Raw genomic sequence first — 22149 nt, 5'->3', positions numbered from 1 at the left:
AAGGTTTTACTATAGCCATATAAGGAACAAGATGTGTTTGTGAAACACAATGTCCCCCTATATGACGTTTGACCTTGAAGGATGACCTTGACCTTGTGAAGGATGACCTTGACCTTTCACCACTGAAAATGTGCAGCTCCATGAGATACACATGCATGCCAAATATCAAGTTGCTATCTTCAATATTGCAAAAGTATTCATAAAATAAGTGATTTGGGCCACATGTATTTGACCTCTGACCTTGAAGGATGACCTTGACCTTTCACCACTCAAAATGTGCAGCTCCATGAGATGCACATGCATGCCAAATATTAAGTTGCTATCTTCAATATTGCAAAAGTATTTATAAAATAAGCGATTTGGGCAACATATATTTGACCTCTGATCTTGAAGGATGACCTTGACCTTGAACTTTCACCACTCAAAATGTGCAGCTTCATGAGATACACATGCATGCCAAATATGAAGTTGCTATCTTCAATATAGCAAAAGTTATTGCAAAATGTTAAAGTTGGCGCAAACAGACCAACAGACAGGGCAAAAACAATATGTCCCCCACTACTATAGTGGGGGACATAAAAATGCCCCACCCCTGGCGGCCATGTTTTTCAACCAAACAGCATCATTTTAAAACTCTTTTAAGATATTATTGGCATGAATCTTCTGACCAAGTTTCATGAACATTGGACAATTAATGTGTCCTCTAGAGTGTTAACAAGATTTTACTATAGCCATATAAGGAAAAATGTCCTGCCCCTTGACAGCCATGTTTTTCAAGCAAAGGTTACCATTTTCATACTCATCCAAGATATCATTGGGACAAATCTTCTGAATAAGTTTCATGAAGATTGGACAATAAATGTGGCCTCTAGAGTGTTAACAAGATTTTACTATAGCCATATAAAGCCATATAAGGGAAAATGCCCCGCCCCTTGGCAGCCATATTTTTCAAGCAAAGGTTACCATTTTTGAACTCATCGAAGAGTAAATGTGGACTCTAGAGTGTTAACACGGTTTTACTATAGCCATTTAAGGAAAAATGCCCCGCCACCTGGCAACCATGTTTTTCAACCAACCGGCATCATTTTCGAACTTGTCCAAGATATTATTGAGATGAATCTTCTGACCAAGTTTCATAAAGATAAGACAATAAATGTGGCCTTTAAAGTGTTAACAAGATTTTACTATAGCCATATAAGGGAAAATGCCCCGCCCCTTTGCAGCCATGTTTTTCAAGCAAATGTAACCATTTTCGAACTCAACCGTCATATCCAGAAAAGACATGTTCTGACCAAATAACATTTAAATTGGACCAAAAATGTGACTTCTAGACTGTTCATGTTTTCACTATATACATATAGAGAAAACTGCCCCGCCCCCTGGCGGCCATGTTTTTTCACCGATCTGGACAATTTTTTAACTCGTCCGAGATATCAATGAAACCAATGTTTCCATTAAGTTTCATGATAATTGGGCAAAAATTGTGACTTCTAGAGTGTTCACAAGGTTTCTCTATAGCCATATAAGGAATACTGCCCCGCCACCTGGCGGCCATGTTTTTCAACAAACCGGAACCATTTTTGAACTCAACCAACATATCATTTAGCCAAACATTTTGACAAACTTACATGAAGATTTGGCATCAAATGTGACTTCTACAGTGTTCACAAGGTTTTTCTTTTTTTCTAGGTTTTGACCCAGCATGACCCAGTTTTGAACTCACTCGAGGTATCAATGGGACAAATGTTCTGACCAAGTTTCATGAAGATCGGACAATAAATGTGGCCTCTTGAGTGTTCACAAGGCAAAATGTTGACGACGGACGTGGCATGACGGTGAAACCGGTAGGGGACAATAAACAGAATAATTCGTGATCAGAAGCCTTAGTCAAACGAAACCAGCTGTCATGATGGTTTCATCAAATGCAGACTCTGACACTAATTGATTAAATGTATTTTTTTGCAAAATAAATACAACTATAGTATTGACTAATAGATGGTTGTTTATTACAATGATACAAAGTCAGATTATAGTTTAAGGTAACATGGTTTTACTTTAGCCATTGAAGGAAATATGCCCAGCCTGCAGGTGGCTATGTTTTTCAATGGACTGGAACTATTTTCGAACTCAGCCCAGATATCATTAGCAGTCTGCAAAATTAACCCATTGCCTGATTGCCAATGCAATGAAATCTCGGCTCTGGCGATAGAAAAATTGAATATAGATCGCCTGAATTGCGATGAAAAAAAAATCTGAGAAAATAAACCAATAAATAATCAATTTACGCATTTCAGGTGTAAATTCTTACAGTGACTACGCTTGGTTACTTCCATTAGTTTACTATCATAAGTGATCTCCCTTAGCTGTTATAGAGAGAGTAAAGTCCGGCTCGCGTATTTAAAATGTTGTAATACTTTTTGGTAAACTGAACGCGGAGAAAACGGTTGAAAGTGTGTTATTAATAGCTTTGAAATTATGAAATAAGCGCAACAGTGTAACACTTCACTATTTACACATGTCATAAAGTCGCCGTTGACGCTTTTAAAATATCGGTTTATTATCATGTTCAACTGCTGTAAAAGCTTATCTAGTCAACTAGCATACATGGGCATTCACTCCAAACAATTAAGGCTTAGATCAAAAGATCAAAGTGAGTGTCATTTTGCCGACAGTTTTGATAGTTCTCTGTTCTGGAAGCGCAATTAGTACACGCCTTGCAGGCGGAGTTAAGAGGTACATTAACATTGATAGTAACCAATGAGAACTCACGCATTGCATATACATATGCAGTAGTTTACCTATGCGATAAAATGACCTCGTTATGGGCATGTATTTACGTACAAAAAAGTAAACACGCGCCAACACATTCCCAACAGTAAATATGAATAGGATTTACTCTAGTTTGATATACTGTTAACTTGTTTCGTGTTTCAAAACTCTTAATCCATAATTCTCCAGTCGATGCACAATTTACCGAAATTTTGAATTCATAACCATACACACGAAAACTAACTCTTCCGTGCATAGTGCCAATTTCTATAATTTGATGTATCCATACGTTAAGGACTTTATTGTATATCCCTCTTAGTGTATTATGTAAGTAAATGCATAGAAATAAAAAATATTTTTCAAAATATAGTGATCAATTGAATCAAAACACTTGAACTCAGAAAACAAAATTTTAACATTTTAGCTCATATGTGCCCATTGGTTCTTATTAAACGAGACATTCTGTAACGAATGCGAATAAATGTGTAGGTATATACGTAGTGCACACAATTCAATACACACTCGATTCCATGCGGATAACGTGACGTTTGTACATGTCCCGCATACTTTTCGCGAGCTTCTAATCAGGACCTTGGGTCAACACAATATACAAAGTAACATGAACACGGTTTATTTGAAGCACGAATGTTGTTGCGTTTGTTACGTCGCGTTAACATTAAAATTCGGAAGTGTTTTTCGATAGAAAATTTATTTATGCATGAAATGTTCGATATCCACGAGGATTACACCTGCTTTTCATCATCAGTCTTAAGTTACTGGCCATGATTTTTTCGTGGATGAATATACTCGTAGGGACCTGTTAGTGTGGTAGATTTATTAGAGCTGTATGTGACAGAAGGCATGAGTAAGGCAGGCATTTTGACTGCTAATTAAAATAAAAGTGGTAAAATGAGATTTCTAATTTGGGTTTAAGCTCTACAATAGGTAATTATCATATACATTATAATGTAAATAGGGTGTTGGATTGTCATGACAATATTTAAGTACTATTGATTTTTATGATGCACATGGAAATAACAAGTTGTATTTGTATGAATTGATTTATGAGATTTTATATGTAAGGATTTATTGAATTTGAAAATATTACTAGTATTTGTTTGTCATTGATGATGATAGGCTTGGTGTAATGAAGGATATAAAACATAGTTACAAGTGAAGATTTTAATAAACGCCAAATAGAAACCACTTTTCCTTTAAGTGGCCTCACTTCTCCCTAATTTGGACTTGCTTCTCCCTAATTTCAGCTTTTCTCAATAAAATTTGAACCTAGGCTGAGCCGTGGTGTTTATCATTCATATGATAAAGATTGATACTCGTGAGAACCGGCTTTGTATTTTTACTGGTAACTACTTGCTGCTGAGCATTACACTTTTATTGTACTGCTAAAGTCAACAATGTTTAAACTGAAACTGAAAGCTACGACGGAATAAAAGTTTGAAACCTGGAATACTTATTTGTTTGAAATATATATATACCGACTGTTGTCTTCCTTTCATGATAATGTCACTGTATATTAATTCATTTATTTTCTGGCTATGAACAATTTCCTCTGGCTATGACATTTTTAAAGTTCATAGCCACATTGGCTATGAAGACCAAAAAGTGAGTTTTGCAGACTGCATTAGAACAAATTTTCTGAACAAGTTTTATGAGGATTGGACTTAAAATGTGACTTCCCGAGTGTTAAAAAGGTTTACTCAAGCCATATAATGAAAAATACACAATCCCCTGGTAGCCATATTTTTCAACGAATCATTACCACCAACCTTTATAACAAAAAAATGTTCTGACAAAGGTTCATTAAATTTGCACAATAGATGTGACTTCTAGAGTGTTGACAATATTTTACAACAGCCATATCAATAACAATGCCATGCCCCCTGGTGGCCATGTTTTTCAACCAACCGTTACTATTTTTAAACTCTTCCAAACATAATTGGGACGAATCTTCGAATCAAGTTTCATAAAGATCGGACAATATAGTCATGTGGCCTCTAGATTGTTAATAAGGTTTTACTATAGCCATATAAGGAAAAATGCCCTGCTACCTGGGGACCATATTTTTCAAATAAACAAAACCATTTTTGAACCCATCCAAGATACATGTATCATTGGGAAAAATCTTCTGACCAAGTTTGATGAAAATCAGACAATTAATATGGCCTTTAGCATGTTAACAAGGCCAATGTTTTCAAGATTAACATTCTGGTCCATTTCATCATTATGCGATAAAAAATGTGGCCTCTACTGTTGGTATATTAAGCTAAGACTTATTGACACACTACACCGGACACATTGTGATCACAAAAGCTCACCATATCACTTCGTGCTCAGGTGAGCTAATAATTATGAAAATGCTCAAAAGCTATATTACACAAATATTCATTATGGTTATCCCCACGCTTTTTGAAAAAAAGGTGGGGATATTGTGGTTATCTCCGCCGTCCGTCCGTCTGTCCGTCCGTCCGTCCGTCCTGGCCACTATCTCCTCCTACACTAAAAGCACTAGAACCTTGAAACTTACACACATGGTAGCTATGAGCATATGTGCGACCCTGCACTATTTGGAATTTTGATCTGACCCCTGGGTCAAAAGTTATAGCGGTTGGGGTGGGGCCGCGTCAGAAATTATCACTCATTTTTTTAGGTTATTTTACATTTACTTCTTTATTTCTACACCGATTCACTTCAAATTGATACTGGACCTCTCTTATGACAATACGGTCAATCTCAACCATGCATGGCCCCATTCCCAACCCTGGGGCCCCCCGCCCACATAGGCCACACCCACCAAAAATTTCCATTTACTATAATTTTTTCATTTCTACACGGATTCACTTCAAATTGATACTGAACTTTTGTTATGACATTAGGGTCAATCTCAACTATGCATGGCCCCAATCCCAACCCTGGGGCGCCCGCCCACATAGGCCACACCCACCAAAAAATTCCCATTTACTATAATTTTTTCATTTCTACACGGATTCACTTCAAATTGGTACTGAACTTCTCTTATGACATTAGGGTCAATCTCAACTATGCATGGCCCCATAACCAACCCTGGGGCCCCGCCCACATAGACCACACCCACCCAAAATTGCCTTTACTATAATTTCTTCATTTCTACACCGATTCACTTCAAATTGATATTGAACTTCTCTTATGACAATACAGTCAATCTCAACTATGCATGGCCCCATTACCAACCCTGGGGCGCCCCGCCCACATAGACCACACCCACCCAAAATTCCCTTTTACTATAATTTCTTCATTTCTACACCGATTCACTTCAAATTGATACTGAACCTCTCTTATGACAATACGGTCAATCTCAACTATGCATGGCCCCATTACCAACCCTGGGGCCCCGCCCACATAGACCACACCCGCCCAAAATTGCCTTTTACTATAATTTCTTCATTTCTACACCGATTCCCTTCAAATTGATACTGAACTTCTCTTATGACAATACGGTCAATCTCAACTATGCATGGCACAATTACCAACCCTGGGGCGCCCTGCCCACATATGTCAGATCCACCCAAAATTGCCTTTTACTATAACTTCTTCATTTCTACACCAATTCACTTCTAATTGATGATGAACTTCTCTTATGACAATACGGTCAATCTCAGCTATGCATGGCCCCATTACCAACCCTGGGGCACACCTAGGTCAAACATTCGGCGTGGGGATACGCGTCGGCCTCTGCCGCGCCATTTCTAGTTTTATATCAAACAATCTGTAACATGGGATAAAACAATAAATGTCACACAGAAAATCGAATTTGACATTTCGTCTCCCGCCTAGATTGTCCAATGGTTATGGCCTTTTCTTAAGAATGTATAGATTGAACTGAACACTAACCTGTGGCGCAAGTGAAATGTGAGTAGATGATTTTATCTGGGTCTGGATTCAAGTCGACAAACATCCGTAGTATAAACTCTCTAGCAGCCTGGGCATCCTTCTTTGGACCTGAAACAACAGCAACAATAACCACATCGTAATCTATACCCAGTCTTCGAATTAGCCTATAAGCCCGAAGCCCAAGTCGATTCTTTGGCCGGTCGGTCGATCCTAAATGCTTATAAAATAGCCCGATCGGTCGATTAAATATTTGAGCGTCATATCAATAACCTGATTTATACGCGTTTTTTAAGAAGCACGTTTAAATTTGCTATTTAAATGCCTAAAATAAAGTTATACGTTTTAAAGCATGCGGCCGCCATTTTTCTAAACCGTCGTGTAAACATCCGGGTATGTTGCTATTTAAAGTAATGATGCAATTGACGCCCAATCAAGATGAGGTTATTCAAACTGAACATGCGTAGATCACGTTCCGGGATGTTCGCGCATCGGGCACTTCGTAATGTTTTAAAATAATGACCAATCTAGAAGCGTATTTAATTTAAGAAGCGTTTTCCGAAAATGTATTTATAATTCATGAAAAATGGACAAGTAATTTTTCAATAAAAATAAAAGAGTCTGTAAGGGATATTGTACGCATTGGGTTAAAACAAATTGATCCTTATTACAGTTAGGTTTCCATGTGTTTTAATCAATTATTTTTGCGTATTAGAATAAGTTTTACAATGTATTATTAATAATTGTAGTACTTTCGTTTATTCTGTAATCTGACGTTCTGCTACGTGACCTATTTTGCTTCTTATAATTTGTTTACGAATATACAATACTTTTCACGGTTGCAAAACATCGGGAGTAAATTAAAGAAGCAGACATTGTCACTTGGTAGATTGGGCAATTAACACACCCAGTGGCCTTTTGTTCTGAAGCCACATGCCGACAATTCAGAAATTCACCGGCGATTGTCCTAGTAATAATACGGTTATAATCTGTTATTTTAATAGCCTGATGTATTTTTGAAGTTCTTCGGATATTTTTTAAACATGATAATAATTTCATTTGCTTTAAAATAAAACCAAACATCGGTCAAACTGATTAATGGAATCATTGAATGAGAACATGTGTAATAATAAAGTTACAATAAACAGCATAATTATCAGGTGCATTTTGTATAAAATGCATTTCAAAAGGAAACATTATACCCTTTATTACTGTAATCACATGCATCTGTTTTTACTAATGGAAGTAGATTTTCTGATTGTTAATAACTATTTTGGTGTTCCTGGCCAAAAAAGTCATAAAATTTAAACTGACCTCCTCGGGCTATTGAACATGTCTTCGGGCTATTAAAAATTCCATCTTATTAGCCCGAAGGGCTATTTTGCTAAAATATTTAGCGTGAAGACTGTATACCATGTGTGAATACACTATAAGACCATCCGGTGTTTTGTTTTTTTTCAATCAAATTTGGGTCTGAAAGGGGGACCCATTCCCAATGGAAAAATGTATATAATTTTCCCAAATGGGACCTTAAAATTTAAACTGAAGGTTTTTAAAAAAGATTTTTTTTTAATAAGTCTTAAAATGTAAATTATGTCCAAGTCCAGACCTATATGTTGAACCTTATGAAAATATCATATTCAAATCACTTATATTATTAATTTCAAGTATTTAAAAGCATACAATCAACAACATTTATCTCCCAAATTTAGTCAAAAGAATGTGATATTTCCCAATTCTAAGGGACCCGGCCCCATTCCCAAAATGGTGAAAAAACACACCGCTGATTACCTCCAAACAAATCCTGGGAAAAACTTGAGACTAAAATTTAATAAATAATCAGGTACAAATTATTTTTAGAAATTGAAAATCAAAGAACAGTGACTATCACTTCCTTACCATAAACAGACAATTTAAGGAAATAGTTGACAAGTCAAACTTACCAATGATTATTGTGTATAATCACCCATCAAAGGAAATAATTTAGTACCAAATTCTGGAGAATAATCATTGAACAGCCCAATATTAAATATCAATTTTGGTTCAATAAATGACTTAGTTTGATTGCATCAACTTCAGACACAAAAATAATGAATGTAACTTAATAGTCAAAGTAATATTTAACTTACAATAAAATTATAAAAGTACGAAACAAAGCTTTACACCCAATTCTTTGCAACTCTAGCCCAAACTTCTCATACAATTCTGAGGCATTATTGACAGCTCAAAATAAAAGTCTTGAAAATAATTTTCCAAATATACCTTTTAATTAATTGTCGGAAATGACTGACACTATCATTCTGGGAAATAACTTACCAAGCACAAACAGATTTATCGTTTTATATTACAGCCTTGGTTTTTTACCATTTTGGCAATAGGGCTGGAGCCCTTTGGACTTTTTAAAGAGCTCGAAAGGGAAATGTGGGACTTGACGAAAAACATGTTTGTTTGTTTTTGGGAACCTTAAATTCGGGATTAAGGGCAGTAATTTTGCAAAAATATATTTTTATTGAGATAGGGAATGGGGCCAAATTTTGAGCAAAATATACCGCACTGCATACCCATATAATTTTCAATTTTTTCAACTGAAAAATAATTATCAACTTTTGATAACATTCTGAGAAATAATTTACAAACACTCAATCTTCATGTAATTGTGTGATACATATGTTTTTTTATGAACTATACATTTCTACTCTTTTTAAATCGAAAATATTAAAACCTTTACCACTTGGATGCATATTTTGACATAATTGTTGTCCCTTAGAAAGTTACATTTAATTAAAGACCTTTCTTACTAGATTCAAGTTTTTAAGGCTTCATTTCAAATCCTCAGATACAGATGAGCAGCAAACAGCATAATAACTGAACAGACTGCGAGTTACACTAGCCATTTTCACTTTTCTTCTGAGTGGGCAGGGCCCTCGTTTGGCACTTTTTACCGCCGAATATCGGCGGCTTCCCCCATGACAAAAGTATACTTTTTCCCCTTTTTTCAGCTAAAAATTCCCCCTCCATTTTTTTTTTTTTTTTTTTAACTTTTATACCAATGTTGCCAGCTTGTATCGTGCTACTAACCTTTGATTACATGTATATTTATGTAAATCACATTAAAATATAGCAATTGTAGGTGTTGAATGGTTGGTGAAAAGATCTTCTAAAATTCCCCTTTTAGCCCAAAACAACGCGAAATTCCCCCTCATGAGGGATGTGGGTGGCTTCCCATGGCGGCAAGAGAGGGCCCTGGTGGGAAAGGGTTAAACCTACATTTACCATCAAATTCCAGGATATGATAGACTCAGCTTACCATCATTATACTGGGAAATCATCAACCCAACTTACCATCAAATTCTGGGAAATAATCGACTAAGTGCGAATGCATAATCTTCTCCTCTAGAAGATCCTTCTTGTTGAGGAACAATATGACAGAGGAGTTTTGAAACCATGGGTATGTGATGATTGTGCGGAACAACGCCTTTGATTCCTCCATCCGGTTCTGTAATGGGAAAAAAAACAAGACTATCAAAAACAAGACTTTCAGTTTCTTGTTTAGGCATATATATGTCTATGTTCGCCAACTAAGCTGTCACCCATAGGCTACTACATGCATTTTAAATAAATTTGTTCAATACATGAGGAGCAAAACATAAACCCAAGGGCAACAACTCTGTCAATACTGCCAGTAAATAAAAATCACAAAATTTTGCTGGTGTATAAAGGGGCATAACTGGCCCCACATTTTCAATGCTACAGGGTTTAAAGCACTACAAAAACATCAAAATGTGTTACAATTATCTTATGAAACACAAATAATTGTGATTTTTGTTCATTTATTTCTGGCTAAGTACGTAATGTTGTACCCTTTATTAATATGATTAGTATAAAATTATATAAATTGTAAAGGGGAAAATACTTTCAATATGGTCCCCAAAACAGAAAGACTTCTTTCAAGAACTCACATTTGACCATCTACATGTACATGTGTAGAAATCAATATCACACTTATCCAGGGTTGGCACCAATCGACCGCCCCCGGTTTTAACCGGCGGTTTTTACCGGTTAAAACCGCCCCAGTCAATACTCCCAAAGTGGTCATTACTGGTCAATACTGGTCGATTGAACTTTACCCCCAATTTTGATTAAAATTTCATGCTTAATTAAACAATATTGATAATATAAATTAAATTAAACAGACATGTTGCCAATAATGTCTTAAGCTATTAAAACCCACTATTTTATACATGTTCATGCAATTTGTAGGCCAATCTCTCAAAATTTTGCAAATGAGTGAAGTTGGTCAATTGGATTTTGCTGGTTGATTGAATTTTTTTTTCAATTCTAACGAAATATGAATGCTCAGAAAATTCTGTGCTTGATTCAACAAGAACTGTCAATTACTGTGTATTTGTTGTTCCTCATGCCCCACTGTCTCCACAGTCTTTCACAGTCTTCAAACCTATACAGGTTCGGGCACCCAAAACTGATAATAGGGCCTTACATGGCACCTTTGACACAACCCTTACTTGTCATGTATTCCTGCCTGGATTTCTTTAACAAAATAGTGAAAAAATATTTTATTTTACCATTGATATATAAAAAAAACTTAATAAGAAATAATTATTAAAAGAAAAAAATAATTGAAAAGAAAAGTCTGGAGTAGACCCACAATTGGTAAACATTATTTGTTGCCATAATCAAGAACTTTGATTGCTTATTCATTTGAAGACCATTATTGAACTTTAAAATAAGAAAACCCTCTTTATATAGAAAGGAGACAGGTTAGAAGTAACTATTAAATTAATAACATTAATACCAAGTTATCTCATTTTGTTTGAGTGAAATGAAATAGCCTAAGGGTAGATTTGCTTTATTGTCACTATCAGAGACATACCAATTAAGGCTTAGGGGCCAGATCATTTATGACCCTAGAAACCACAAGAGTTCCGTTTGTCCATCAGCTTATCAAATAGATATATCAATAGATCAGTGAAATACTATGGTAACTACAATAGTAATAATACTTCAGTAACAGATGTGATACACTGAAAAAAAGATATTGCCTTAGTTCTTTTGTATTTGAGACCGTTTCCATAAATAATAAAGAAGTATTTTTTACAGCTTTAAAGCTTACAATAGATAACTCAAATAAAGTTTATCAATTACAGAATAATGATTGATTTAATATAGAATAGTTTAAATTCTTCCTTTGTCATGTTTAAATGATACAATTTTCAATTGACCAGTATTGACCAATAACGACCAGTAATGACAAGTATTGACCGGTTTTAACCGGGTATTGATCGCCGACCCGGTCAATACTCAATTGACCAGTCAATATGCCAACCCTGCACTTATCACATGTTTATGGCCTTTCTGCATGTCTGAATGCCCTTTATTAATATATGGAAACTAGCATTGTTGGGGTCTGTTCATGCATCCCGAGCATTAAGTACTATTTTGTTTTAAACATGCTTTTTTGTGCAGCAGTGTTCTTTAAGAAATGTATCATCCATGCCACAATACATGTAGCTAATTATGGCATGTTAACCTGTGTTGCCATCATTTTTATGACCTTTTTTCCTCCAGTTTTTATTCTTAATGTTACATGTAACTCCATCCCCATTCCTAGTAAATGAAACTTGTGTTTAACTGCTGAATCATATTCAATGTTTACAAGTAATGCAGAGATACATTTTGAGTGATTTTTCACTGCATTTTTCCCCTTTTTACTACGCTACATACAGGCAATTCATTCGAGACTTATGATTTATTTCAACCAATATTAGTTCCTTCTAAATTGTTAAAGCAAGCATAACCAGTCTGCTTGATTTTGTGTGAAACTTGGCGCGTGTATGGTAGTGTAAAATTCGGTCCAATTATTCTGAAACATGCTTGGCAAAACTAAGACAGAGATCCCATTGCCATAAAAAAAATTATACTCAAATTAACACCATTCTCAAAAATGCTCCATGAATACGCAGAAGAAACTCATCACTTATAAGCGCAGAGAGAGGGCACATGTAGAAGGTCAGAAGGTTGTTGTTACATGAATTTGACAAACATGTTAAGTCAAATACTATACTGTGAATGAGTAAATATCTAAGAACAGGCCTTTTCCTAGCGTCCTTATGGGTCGGTCCAACTTACCTTCATGTATTCCTAAAGCAAAATGGACTTTTTTGTGTAAAAATTTTGAAAAAAAATCCCAATTTCATTTTTTTTAGAGTCTTATGATTATCATATTATCATAAACCAATGTTATTTCAATAACATCTAACAAGGCACATATTTTTTAATTTATATGACTTTGTATTGTAATTTGAATTATCAGGTTTTTTTCCCACTTTTTGGGAAGATAGCCCATGGCTTTGGAATTGGGAATTTTATCGGCATTTTCATGAAATTGGGAAAATAAATTCATTCGCCTTTTTTTTCAAAGAACAAAATCATATAAAACTTTGTTAGATGTAATTGAATTAAAATTGAGATAAAATACGCATTAGACACTTCTTTCTAAAAAAAAAAAAAAATATTTTTTTTTTTTAAATCGGGAATTTTTTGCCACAATTTGGGGAAAAAGTATACTTTTTGGGATTGGGAACATAGCCGAATTTCGGTTATAAAATCGGGCCAAAAAAAAACCTGATTATTATAAAGAGTATTATTAAGTGGACTTTTAGCCCAAAAAAATCCCAATCCAAAAATTGCATTTTCCCCCCCAAATGACTAGGAAAAGGCCTGAAAAAGCAAATAAAATAATATTCTTCAGTTGCTACAATAATCAGCAATATAAAAATGTAGAATTCATATGAATATTTTTGTGTTTTTGCAAAATCATATATATAACAAAAATAACATGATTACATCCAATTAATGTCAACTCAAAATGCAAAAACAAAAACAATTTACTTTTAAGTATACATGTACATGAAGCTGGTCTAATGTTTTATACAAACATGATTATTAATTGAAATGATGTAACAAACAACTCTCCCCAACAAAAAACATTTAAACACAATTCTTTTTAAACAAAACTTTATCAATCAAACTGCAACTTTCATTGTATTGGAACATTATTTTCTCACCCCTTTGGGAAAATACCATAAATGCTTGAAGAAAATATAATTAAAAGCGTATATATGAAAACTTTAAATCTTTTATTAATAACCTGTCATTTGTTTTACATGCAATGTCTAGAAACTGAATAATTTACTCATTCACAGTGAAGCTTTTATGCTGCACACAATTTTCTATTGCTATAATAACCACCAAGAGGAACAAAGTCCCTACATGTAGGTTGTACATCTGAGGCCCTAAGTTACTTAAATGTTTTGATCAGTTTTTGCTATGGTTCAAGAACCATTTCAGACCTGGCCCAAGATATCTAAATTGGACAAATATTCAGAAAAAGTCTCATAATGATTGACAAAAACTGTGTCCCCTTCAGAATATTTGCCAGCTTTAAATATGTCAATTTTATCAAGTTACCGAGGTTTTGATACACACTTTCAAACTTGAGCAAGTTACATGTATCATTGAGACAAATGTTCAGACATAGTCTCATGAAAATTGGTTAACAAATGTGCCCTAAACATCATGACAAAGATTGGATTTTGACCAAGTGATCTAGTTTGTACACTTCATGGGCAAATTAGAAACTCTGCAGAAATGTAATAAAGAACAAGAGCACAGCTAATGGGTGCCAGGCTGGGCTGCGAAAGCTTTCAGAATTTTTATTTTTTTATTTTTGGAGGTCACAGTGACCTTGACCTTTGACTTAGTGACCCAAAATGGGTGTGGTGTGTAGAACTCATCAAGGTGCATCTAAATATGAAGTTTCAAAGTTGTAGGTGGAAGCACTTTGATTTTAGAGCCAATGTTAAGGTTTTAGACCGACGCCTACGGCGGACGGCCTGGCTATGACAATAGCTTCGGTTTTCTCCGAAAACAGCCTCGCTAAAAATGTTCTGACAAAGGTGGTTGAAAACTAGGCAACTCATGTGGCCTTTTGAGGTCACAAGCATTTTTTTAAATTAAGCTAAATGACCTTGGTTTTGACCCTACTTACCCATTTTTTAACTCTTTACCACTTACATGTATATACATATTTTTATGCATTAATTTATTTTGTAGTCCCAAAGAAAGTTAAATTTAATTTAAGACCTTTCTTACTAGTTTCAAGTTTTAAAGGCTTCGTTTCCAACCCTTAGATACTGATGAGTAGCAAACAGCATAAAACCTTAACAGACTGCAAGTTACACACAGGCTGTTCTGAATTAATGCTATTTGCACATAGCCATTTTCACTTTGCAACAACTGACTGAGAGGGAAAGGGTTAATTTGGCCACTATATCATTGGGGCAAATGTTCTGTCCAAGATTCATGAAGATTGGGCAAACAATGTAGCCTCTAAATCTAGGGTGTTCACAAGCATTTTCTATAATATGTCCTAGCAAACTAGACTTTGGCTACAAACTCAGTCAAAACAAGAGCTGTCAAGAGGACAGCGCACTCGACTATTCGAGTGCTTGACAATATAACGTAAGCCATCATGGGGAAATTGTTGATATTCAATAATTAATCAGACGATCTTTCAAAAATAAAAAAAGGAAAATAATAATAAAAAAAAATCAGGGGGGGGGGGGGGGGGGGGGGGGGGGGGGGGTTGAGAGGGGATATAATTTGGGGTGTGATCATTTATTCGAAGATCTTACAAAAATAAAAAATAATATATTATTTTTTTTTGGGGGGCGGGGGGGGGGGGGGGGGGGGGGGGGGGGGGGGGGGGGGGGGGTGGGGGGTGGGGGGGGAACGGGGTGAGAGGGGGGTTACTGTGGGTGTGTATTTCTTAGTGTTTCCCAAAATGGGTGGGTGTGGGTGTCGGGGTTGGTGGGGAGTGGTTGGATGGTGGGTATCTGTGTGTGTGTTGTATTTATTTTGTTTTTAACAAAAAATGGGGGGTGGGGTGGGGGGGGGGGGGAAGGGATTTTGGGTGTAGCGGGCGCGTGCGGGTTTATTGTTTGGATGGAATCCATTGTGGGTATTCAGGTAAGTGTTGTTTTGTCAGAGTAATAATAAAATGTGATCATAAATAAAGAATGTAAGTTATGGCCTAATTTAAGCAAAATGTTCAATTATCTAAGTGTAAAAGGGGCCATAATTATGTCAAATGCTTGATACAGTGGTCTGCTCTTGTTAATAGGTTGGGGTCATGTTGGTAAACAAGTATGCAACATATAAAAGCAATATGTCAAAGGATATAGGAAATATTTTGGGTAGTACGCAAACGTTAACATTTATTATAAATCTAAGTATAAAAGGGGCAATAATTATGACAAAATTCTTGATAGAGTTGTTTGCTCTTGTTGATAGGTTGGGGGTGATGTTGGTAAACAAGTATGCAAAATATGAAAGCAATATGTCAAGGGACAATGAAAATAAATGGGGTAGTACGAAAACTTTAACATTTGCTGCATATTCTAAGTGGAAAAGGGGCTATGATTATGACAAAATGCTTGATAAGAGTTGTCTGCTCTTGTTTATAGGTTGGGGTCACATTGGTAAACAAGTATGCAAAATATGAAAGCAATATGTCAAGGGACAATGAAAATAATTGGGGTAGTACGAAAACTTTAACATTTGCACGCTAACTGATACGCAGGGGCGAGTAGGATAGCTCCACTATATATATTTCATATATAATAGTCGAGCTAAAAATGTTGGAACAGTTGCTCTGAGCACATTTCATGTAGATTGCACAATAAATGTGGCCTGTGATTCTTCACATTTTATTTAAGCCTTGTATGCAAAACTGCCAAGTCCCCTAGTGGATATGTTTTCACAGACTGGAACCATTTTTTTAACTTGACCGAGATATCAAGGTTAAGTGATCTTAGCAAGTTTGATCTTAGCAAGTTTTACAATGATTGTGCAGAAAATATGACTTCTTGTGTTCATACAATTTTGCATTCAGATGACCTAGATCCAAATGTTACCCACTTTCACACTCACTTGAGATATTGTTGGGTTTTGTGTCTTGACCAAGTTTGGTGTTCGACACTTACTAATCTGAGTAAGTAGTCCTTTGGACTCCCTACTTTAAAAATTTAGGAGTCCGAACAGACTTCAGGGAGTCCAACAATCAGATACTTTGTATATACATTATTGTTTGGGTTACTACACATGTCAATCCATGATATGTTTAATTCTCTTTTATGTTTGGTTTCAGATCAGTTCAATAATTGTTATCATATGTTATCTATCATTGCAACATTATTTGCAACATTATTTAACCAATTCCAATACAATTTAAGTTAATTATTGTAAGGTTTAAACAATATTCATTTGTTAATTATGCATTTATATGTATGCTTGGCTTAGGGTAAAAATGTTTCGTTAGTGTCATTGTTAATGATTCACATCTTACTGGTGTAACAGTCCTATATGTTTTCCTTGCTTTAAAATTTTTTGCTCAATAGACTATTTCTAAGAAATTATAAATTTAAACAATAATGCGATTCAGAACAAAGTATTACCAGTCATTACTGATTACATCGGCAGAGTTGCGTTTCCACATTTTTATCACTTCTGTCAAAACATCAAGGTCTACAGGCAGTCTGAACGTGTTTTCAAAACGCCTAACACTAATTCCAGTTTTATCTGGATTGTCTGTTTAATGTGTATAACTGTTTCAATAATTAGATTTCTACTTATCTGAAAGACCGTAACGATAAAGATACAGCGTGTTTGATTTAAAATTAAGTTAGATGAAATGTCAATTAAAAAAATATTTGACATATAATTTTATTTAAGTTAACTGCAAAGCTTTTAACCAAAATTTAAAGATCGTAATGTTCTCTGCGCTTATAACAAGATGTGTACACATACAAAAATCAATACATCCTCCTTTCCATGCAGATGGCGTGGCGTTGTACATGCAACATAACTTTCGCTCGCTTTTTATCGGAACAAAGGATCAACATGAAATACATGAGCACCGTTGATTTGAAGATAGTATTTGTCAACGTGGCGTTAACATTAAAATTCGGAAGTGTGTTTCGGAATAAATTTTGTATTATGCTCATTGGATAATTCAACAAAAAATTCATAGAAGCGTAATGATTTCAATGATAATTTGTTAAAAAGCTTTACGTGTCGAAAAATGTTTTTTAGTATTAATTTATGCATAAAAATTACAATTTCCACGAGGATTACACCCGGTTGCCATTTTCAGTCTCTTAGTAACTGGCATCGATTTTATCGTGGAGGGATAAACTGTAGGGATAGATAAGTGTGGTGGGTAAAACAAAGCAAAGACCTAGAACTAAGTCAACGAACTGCAAAAAACCTCTGAAATAATCAATTGATAGCGATAGGTGGTTATTCAGGCATCTTCTATCTTCATTACTAATACTTGGGTCCATGAAACGTGCATTGTGTAAACAATTTTGGGTATTATTTTGATTTTTATAGTGATAAGAGACTGTTCTGCGAAATCTAGTTTAATACAGCAAAAATGGCAGAGAAAAAAACGTCCATGATCGAATAGATAAGGAGTTCCAGAGTTCCCGTTTTACTACATGCAAGGACTGCGACAAGAAAACAAAATAAACAATTTGGAATGTTTGTTTTTTGTGAATGTGTTCAAGCAAAATGATGATTGACATATGTTTTTGGATGTGCAAAAGTTCGGACATTCCAATCTCGAGATACGAAAAAGTAAATCTATGGATATTTTTATAATTAAAAGATGATTTCCAAGGATTCCGACGGACTGCCTTGACACAAAAACAAGGAGTCCGAGTCCCATTTCTAGGAGTCTCGGACACCCGTTAGTGTCGAACACTGTGAAGATTGCAAAATAAATGTGGAACTATTGCAGCAAGGACAATTTTGAAGATGGAAAAAGGTGATCACAAAAGCTCACCAAGAGCATGTTGTGCTTGTGTGAGTTCAACAAATATTAATCACATAATGGCTGATGAATGGTGTCTTTTTTTAACGTATTGATAAATGGTGTCTTTTTTAAAAGTATCATAATTCAATTATTTTTTACCAAGTTTGCTTTCGTGCAGCTATTGGCAAATTCATCACATAGTAGAGTAAGCCCTGGTTTAAAGTACATTAATTTATATGAAATATTGTACATTTGAAAGGCCAAGTTTTATGGAGAATGGCCCAGTTTACACAGTATTGAATCACCATTGATACCGGTAGATGCAGGGTGGGATGTCATTTATCAGGGGTGGGGCCTTTACCTTAAATTATAATCAAGTGAGTACTCACCTCATTGTCTGACTCCACTAACACCTGATCATATTCACTTAAGGCTACTAAGAACATTATGGACGTGACGTTTTCAAAACAGTGTATCCACTTGCGCCGTTCTGACCTCTGGCCTCCCACATCTACCATTCTAGAAATAGAAATGTTTATTACATGTATAAATAGAAATATGTTTCAGGTGCATAGTGTTTAGTCCAAATGGTCGACCCTTTTCTTAAAACAAGATGGCCTAAAGGCCCTAGGTCCCTCATCATGTAGGTAATGCAGACTAAGTGCATGGGTGAAAGTACTAAAAATTGAAAATACTAAAATATTTTAGCTGGGCACCCCTGGTTGGTCCAGGTCAAAGCCCTGGTCAGGGATCCAGGCCCCTGGAAGCTCCTGAAGGATAGCAAATTGATTTGCAAATAGGAAGCAGTCCATAAGTATCAGACCAACATATGTTGACAGTCATTCTTGCAGCTTACTTAACATGCATACAATGGAAAACAAACAATGGTTACATGTATGTTTGTACATGTACATTAACTTTATTCAGTCATTTAATCTAGAATTCTATTATTTTTATTATTAAGCATACACTCTTTAACTTAAACAATTACTATCAATGTTTAAAAATAAACACTAAAAATTAAAAATCTGTCAATCTGGTGTTTTTCTAATGATTCCCATCTTCACAGAGCAGCTTCAGAGCTTTCTTTCCGTTGGACTTGTAATTGATCGTTTTCCCACAAAAAGTACAATACGCAACGCCACACACATCTATCTGAATTCAGACAGCCATAGCCATCTCCATTTGTTCTCTTGCTTTTAAAGATCTTGTCGACTAGTGTGTTATATTCTACGGGTAAGAACTTCATTGTAAATTTGAACTTTGAACGCTAGCAGACGAGACAAAATTGCTGACAATCACAACCTCTATTTTAAATAATATTACTTTTAAGCAGTTGTCGTTGAAGTTCATTACAAAACACGATCTTGTAGAAATCCACATAAGACTTCCGTACTTGGAACTGAGATTGACGAAAGCACTGACCGGACAAATAGTGCCTAAAGGGATAGAACGACTCACGAGACTATAGAAAATGAAAAAGCAATACGCCCAGGGGGAAAGACTAATTGAGAAGCAATGGCCGCTGTGAATTTATTATTAGATATGGGTTAAAGCCCCATTACTACTCAAAATCAACTAAAATTTCGTACAATAAAGTTAAACAACTAATGTTCCTTATGGCAATTGCCGAAATTTCAAATACAAAATGCTCGTTTTTATTTTTGTTTTGCATATTTAATTCCATCTATATTTCCCGCAACTATATCTATTCATACAACACATGAACACTAACATGGTACCATTTTAGTGTTTGAGTGTCGTATGAATAGATATATTCACTGGAAATTAACATTGAATTAATTGTGTCACAAATAAATGAAAACGAGCATTTTGTATCTACAAAAATCTATGTAATCATACCACATCTTGCGTTGATAATTGTGACTATTGCTATAAGGAAAACTGATTGTTAAGGTGTTAACTTTATTTTACTAAATACTTTACAAAATTTTCATTGATTTCGAGCGTTATAATGATTATATGTTGTTGCATACCTTACTTGTGATTTCAGAGAAGAAAACAATTCTTGTAGAGGAAAACAAAGAGATGTTACCCAACAAATATTAAACCCCTGATCATTGCAGTTTCATAGTAAAAACAGACGTGAAACGAACCGATCCAAAACCGAAATGATATAAAATATTGGCAAGAAGTGTCTTATATGTATGACTTATGATTATTAGTCTCTATATCTCAATTATATTTTTTTTTAAAAACCTACAAAATAAATAACCATAATTTTCTATGATGTTTATCCAAAATGGCCTGGAAAACCCCTGTTGTGTCAATATTAATTTGTTGATAAAAAGTCCTGTGACCAAAACAATTAGAAACACTTAACAAGCGATGTGTTTGTCAGAAACACAATGCCCCCTACTGTGCCTCTTTGAAATAATTTTTTGTGTGTGGATTGTATCCTTTAAAAAATATTACTTCCCTTGTGAAAATGGCCTGCAATGATATAAAATAGAAATTATCTCCCTTTAAATCTTTTTACTTCCCTTGTATTTTTTTTTACCTTTGCAGTCTTCGAAATTAGCTTTGAAAAGTTACATGCCAGTCGGGCCAGTTACTTAAGAATTTTTACATGCCCAACATATTTTTTACATGCCCAAACTTTTTTAACCAAAATAATAACACATCACAACATTTTAACACTTACATGCTACACATAGTAAAGCAGAACATTTGTTTCAATAGTAGTGAATACAACTACATCTAATCAGTCACAAGAATTAAGACGGTCGATCATTACACCAGTGCTCTTGAAAAGAGCGTTCTCTGGTGTCCTCGTACCATTTCTTGGCTTCCTTTTTCTCTAAATCATTGTCAATTTTCTATTTTGGGAAGTGCTTTATCGGGCTTAGCCCCATCAACATACCTAAGATACTGCATAGCCTCTATGTCGACAATGACATTTGTTTACATTGACAAAAACGGAAGCGTATTACTTGATTGAAATGATCGGTTCAAAAAGCATCTTCTCGATTAATGTCTAGAGAAACCGTCGATAAGGACCGAATGTGACCGAACTGCATCGGTCAAAAACAATAACGATGACGTGTGCAAGCAGGTGTGTGTTGTTAAACCAATCGAATTTCATTGTTTTACAACTTACGGCAAGGTGTTTGTTCGCAAAATTGAAAAATAGATCTGCAAATATCAAAGACCGCTTACGATTTTTTTTTATAAACTGTCAATTGGCTCAAATAATTTACATGCCCGGCGGGCCACAAACGTGAATTTTTGTATGTGCCCGGCAGTAATTTTACTCGCCACGGGCGATCGGGCGTGTGCTAATTTCGAAGACTGCCTTTGGCCTTGAAGGATGACCTTGACCTTTCACCACTCAAAAATGTGCAGCTCCATGAGATACATTGTACACATGCATGACAAAAATCAAGTTGGTATCTTCAATAACACGAGCTGTCACCATAGGATGACTTATGCCCCCTATAAAGACTTGATAGAAGTTATGAGCTTTTTTCAAAACCTAAACGCAGATTTCGAAACGCGGACCCTAAGTTTAAGGTCAAGGTCACAAGTGTCAAAATTTGTGTGCATATGGAAAAGCCTTGTCCATATACACAGTCATG

The 22149-nt window shown here is 35.3% G+C and overlaps 1 protein-coding gene across 4 annotated transcripts in view; it reads right to left on the bottom strand.

The window, feature by feature from the left end:
- LOC127867292 (guanine nucleotide-binding protein G(q) subunit alpha) overlaps positions 1-22149 on the bottom strand; it is a 53334-nt gene that overhangs the window by 13880 nt on the left and 17305 nt on the right. For 3 of the 4 annotated variants that reach the window (XR_008043424.1, XR_008043423.1, XM_052408338.1), the window contains exons 5-8: positions 18940-19069; positions 13740-13763; positions 9997-10150; positions 6658-6765 (exon numbers count right to left, since the gene is read on the bottom strand). Coding sequence is in view for 2 of the 4 variants with exons in the window: in XM_052408338.1 (XP_052264298.1) it covers positions 6658-6765; positions 9997-10150; positions 13740-13763; positions 18940-19069 (416 nt within the window). In the remaining 2 variants the exon portion in view is untranslated. The remainder of the gene's footprint in view (positions 1-6657; positions 6766-9996; positions 10151-13739; positions 13764-18939; positions 19070-22149) is intronic. The other variant, XM_052408339.1, reaches the window with a different exon arrangement.

This window comes from Dreissena polymorpha, chromosome 2 (assembly GCF_020536995.1).
Source record: "Dreissena polymorpha isolate Duluth1 chromosome 2, UMN_Dpol_1.0, whole genome shotgun sequence".
In the NCBI taxonomy this organism is placed as follows: Eukaryota; Metazoa; Mollusca; class Bivalvia; order Myida; family Dreissenidae; genus Dreissena; species Dreissena polymorpha.
Note: the sequence above shows the minus strand (reverse complement) of the source record. Positions and strands in the feature narration are given on the sequence as shown.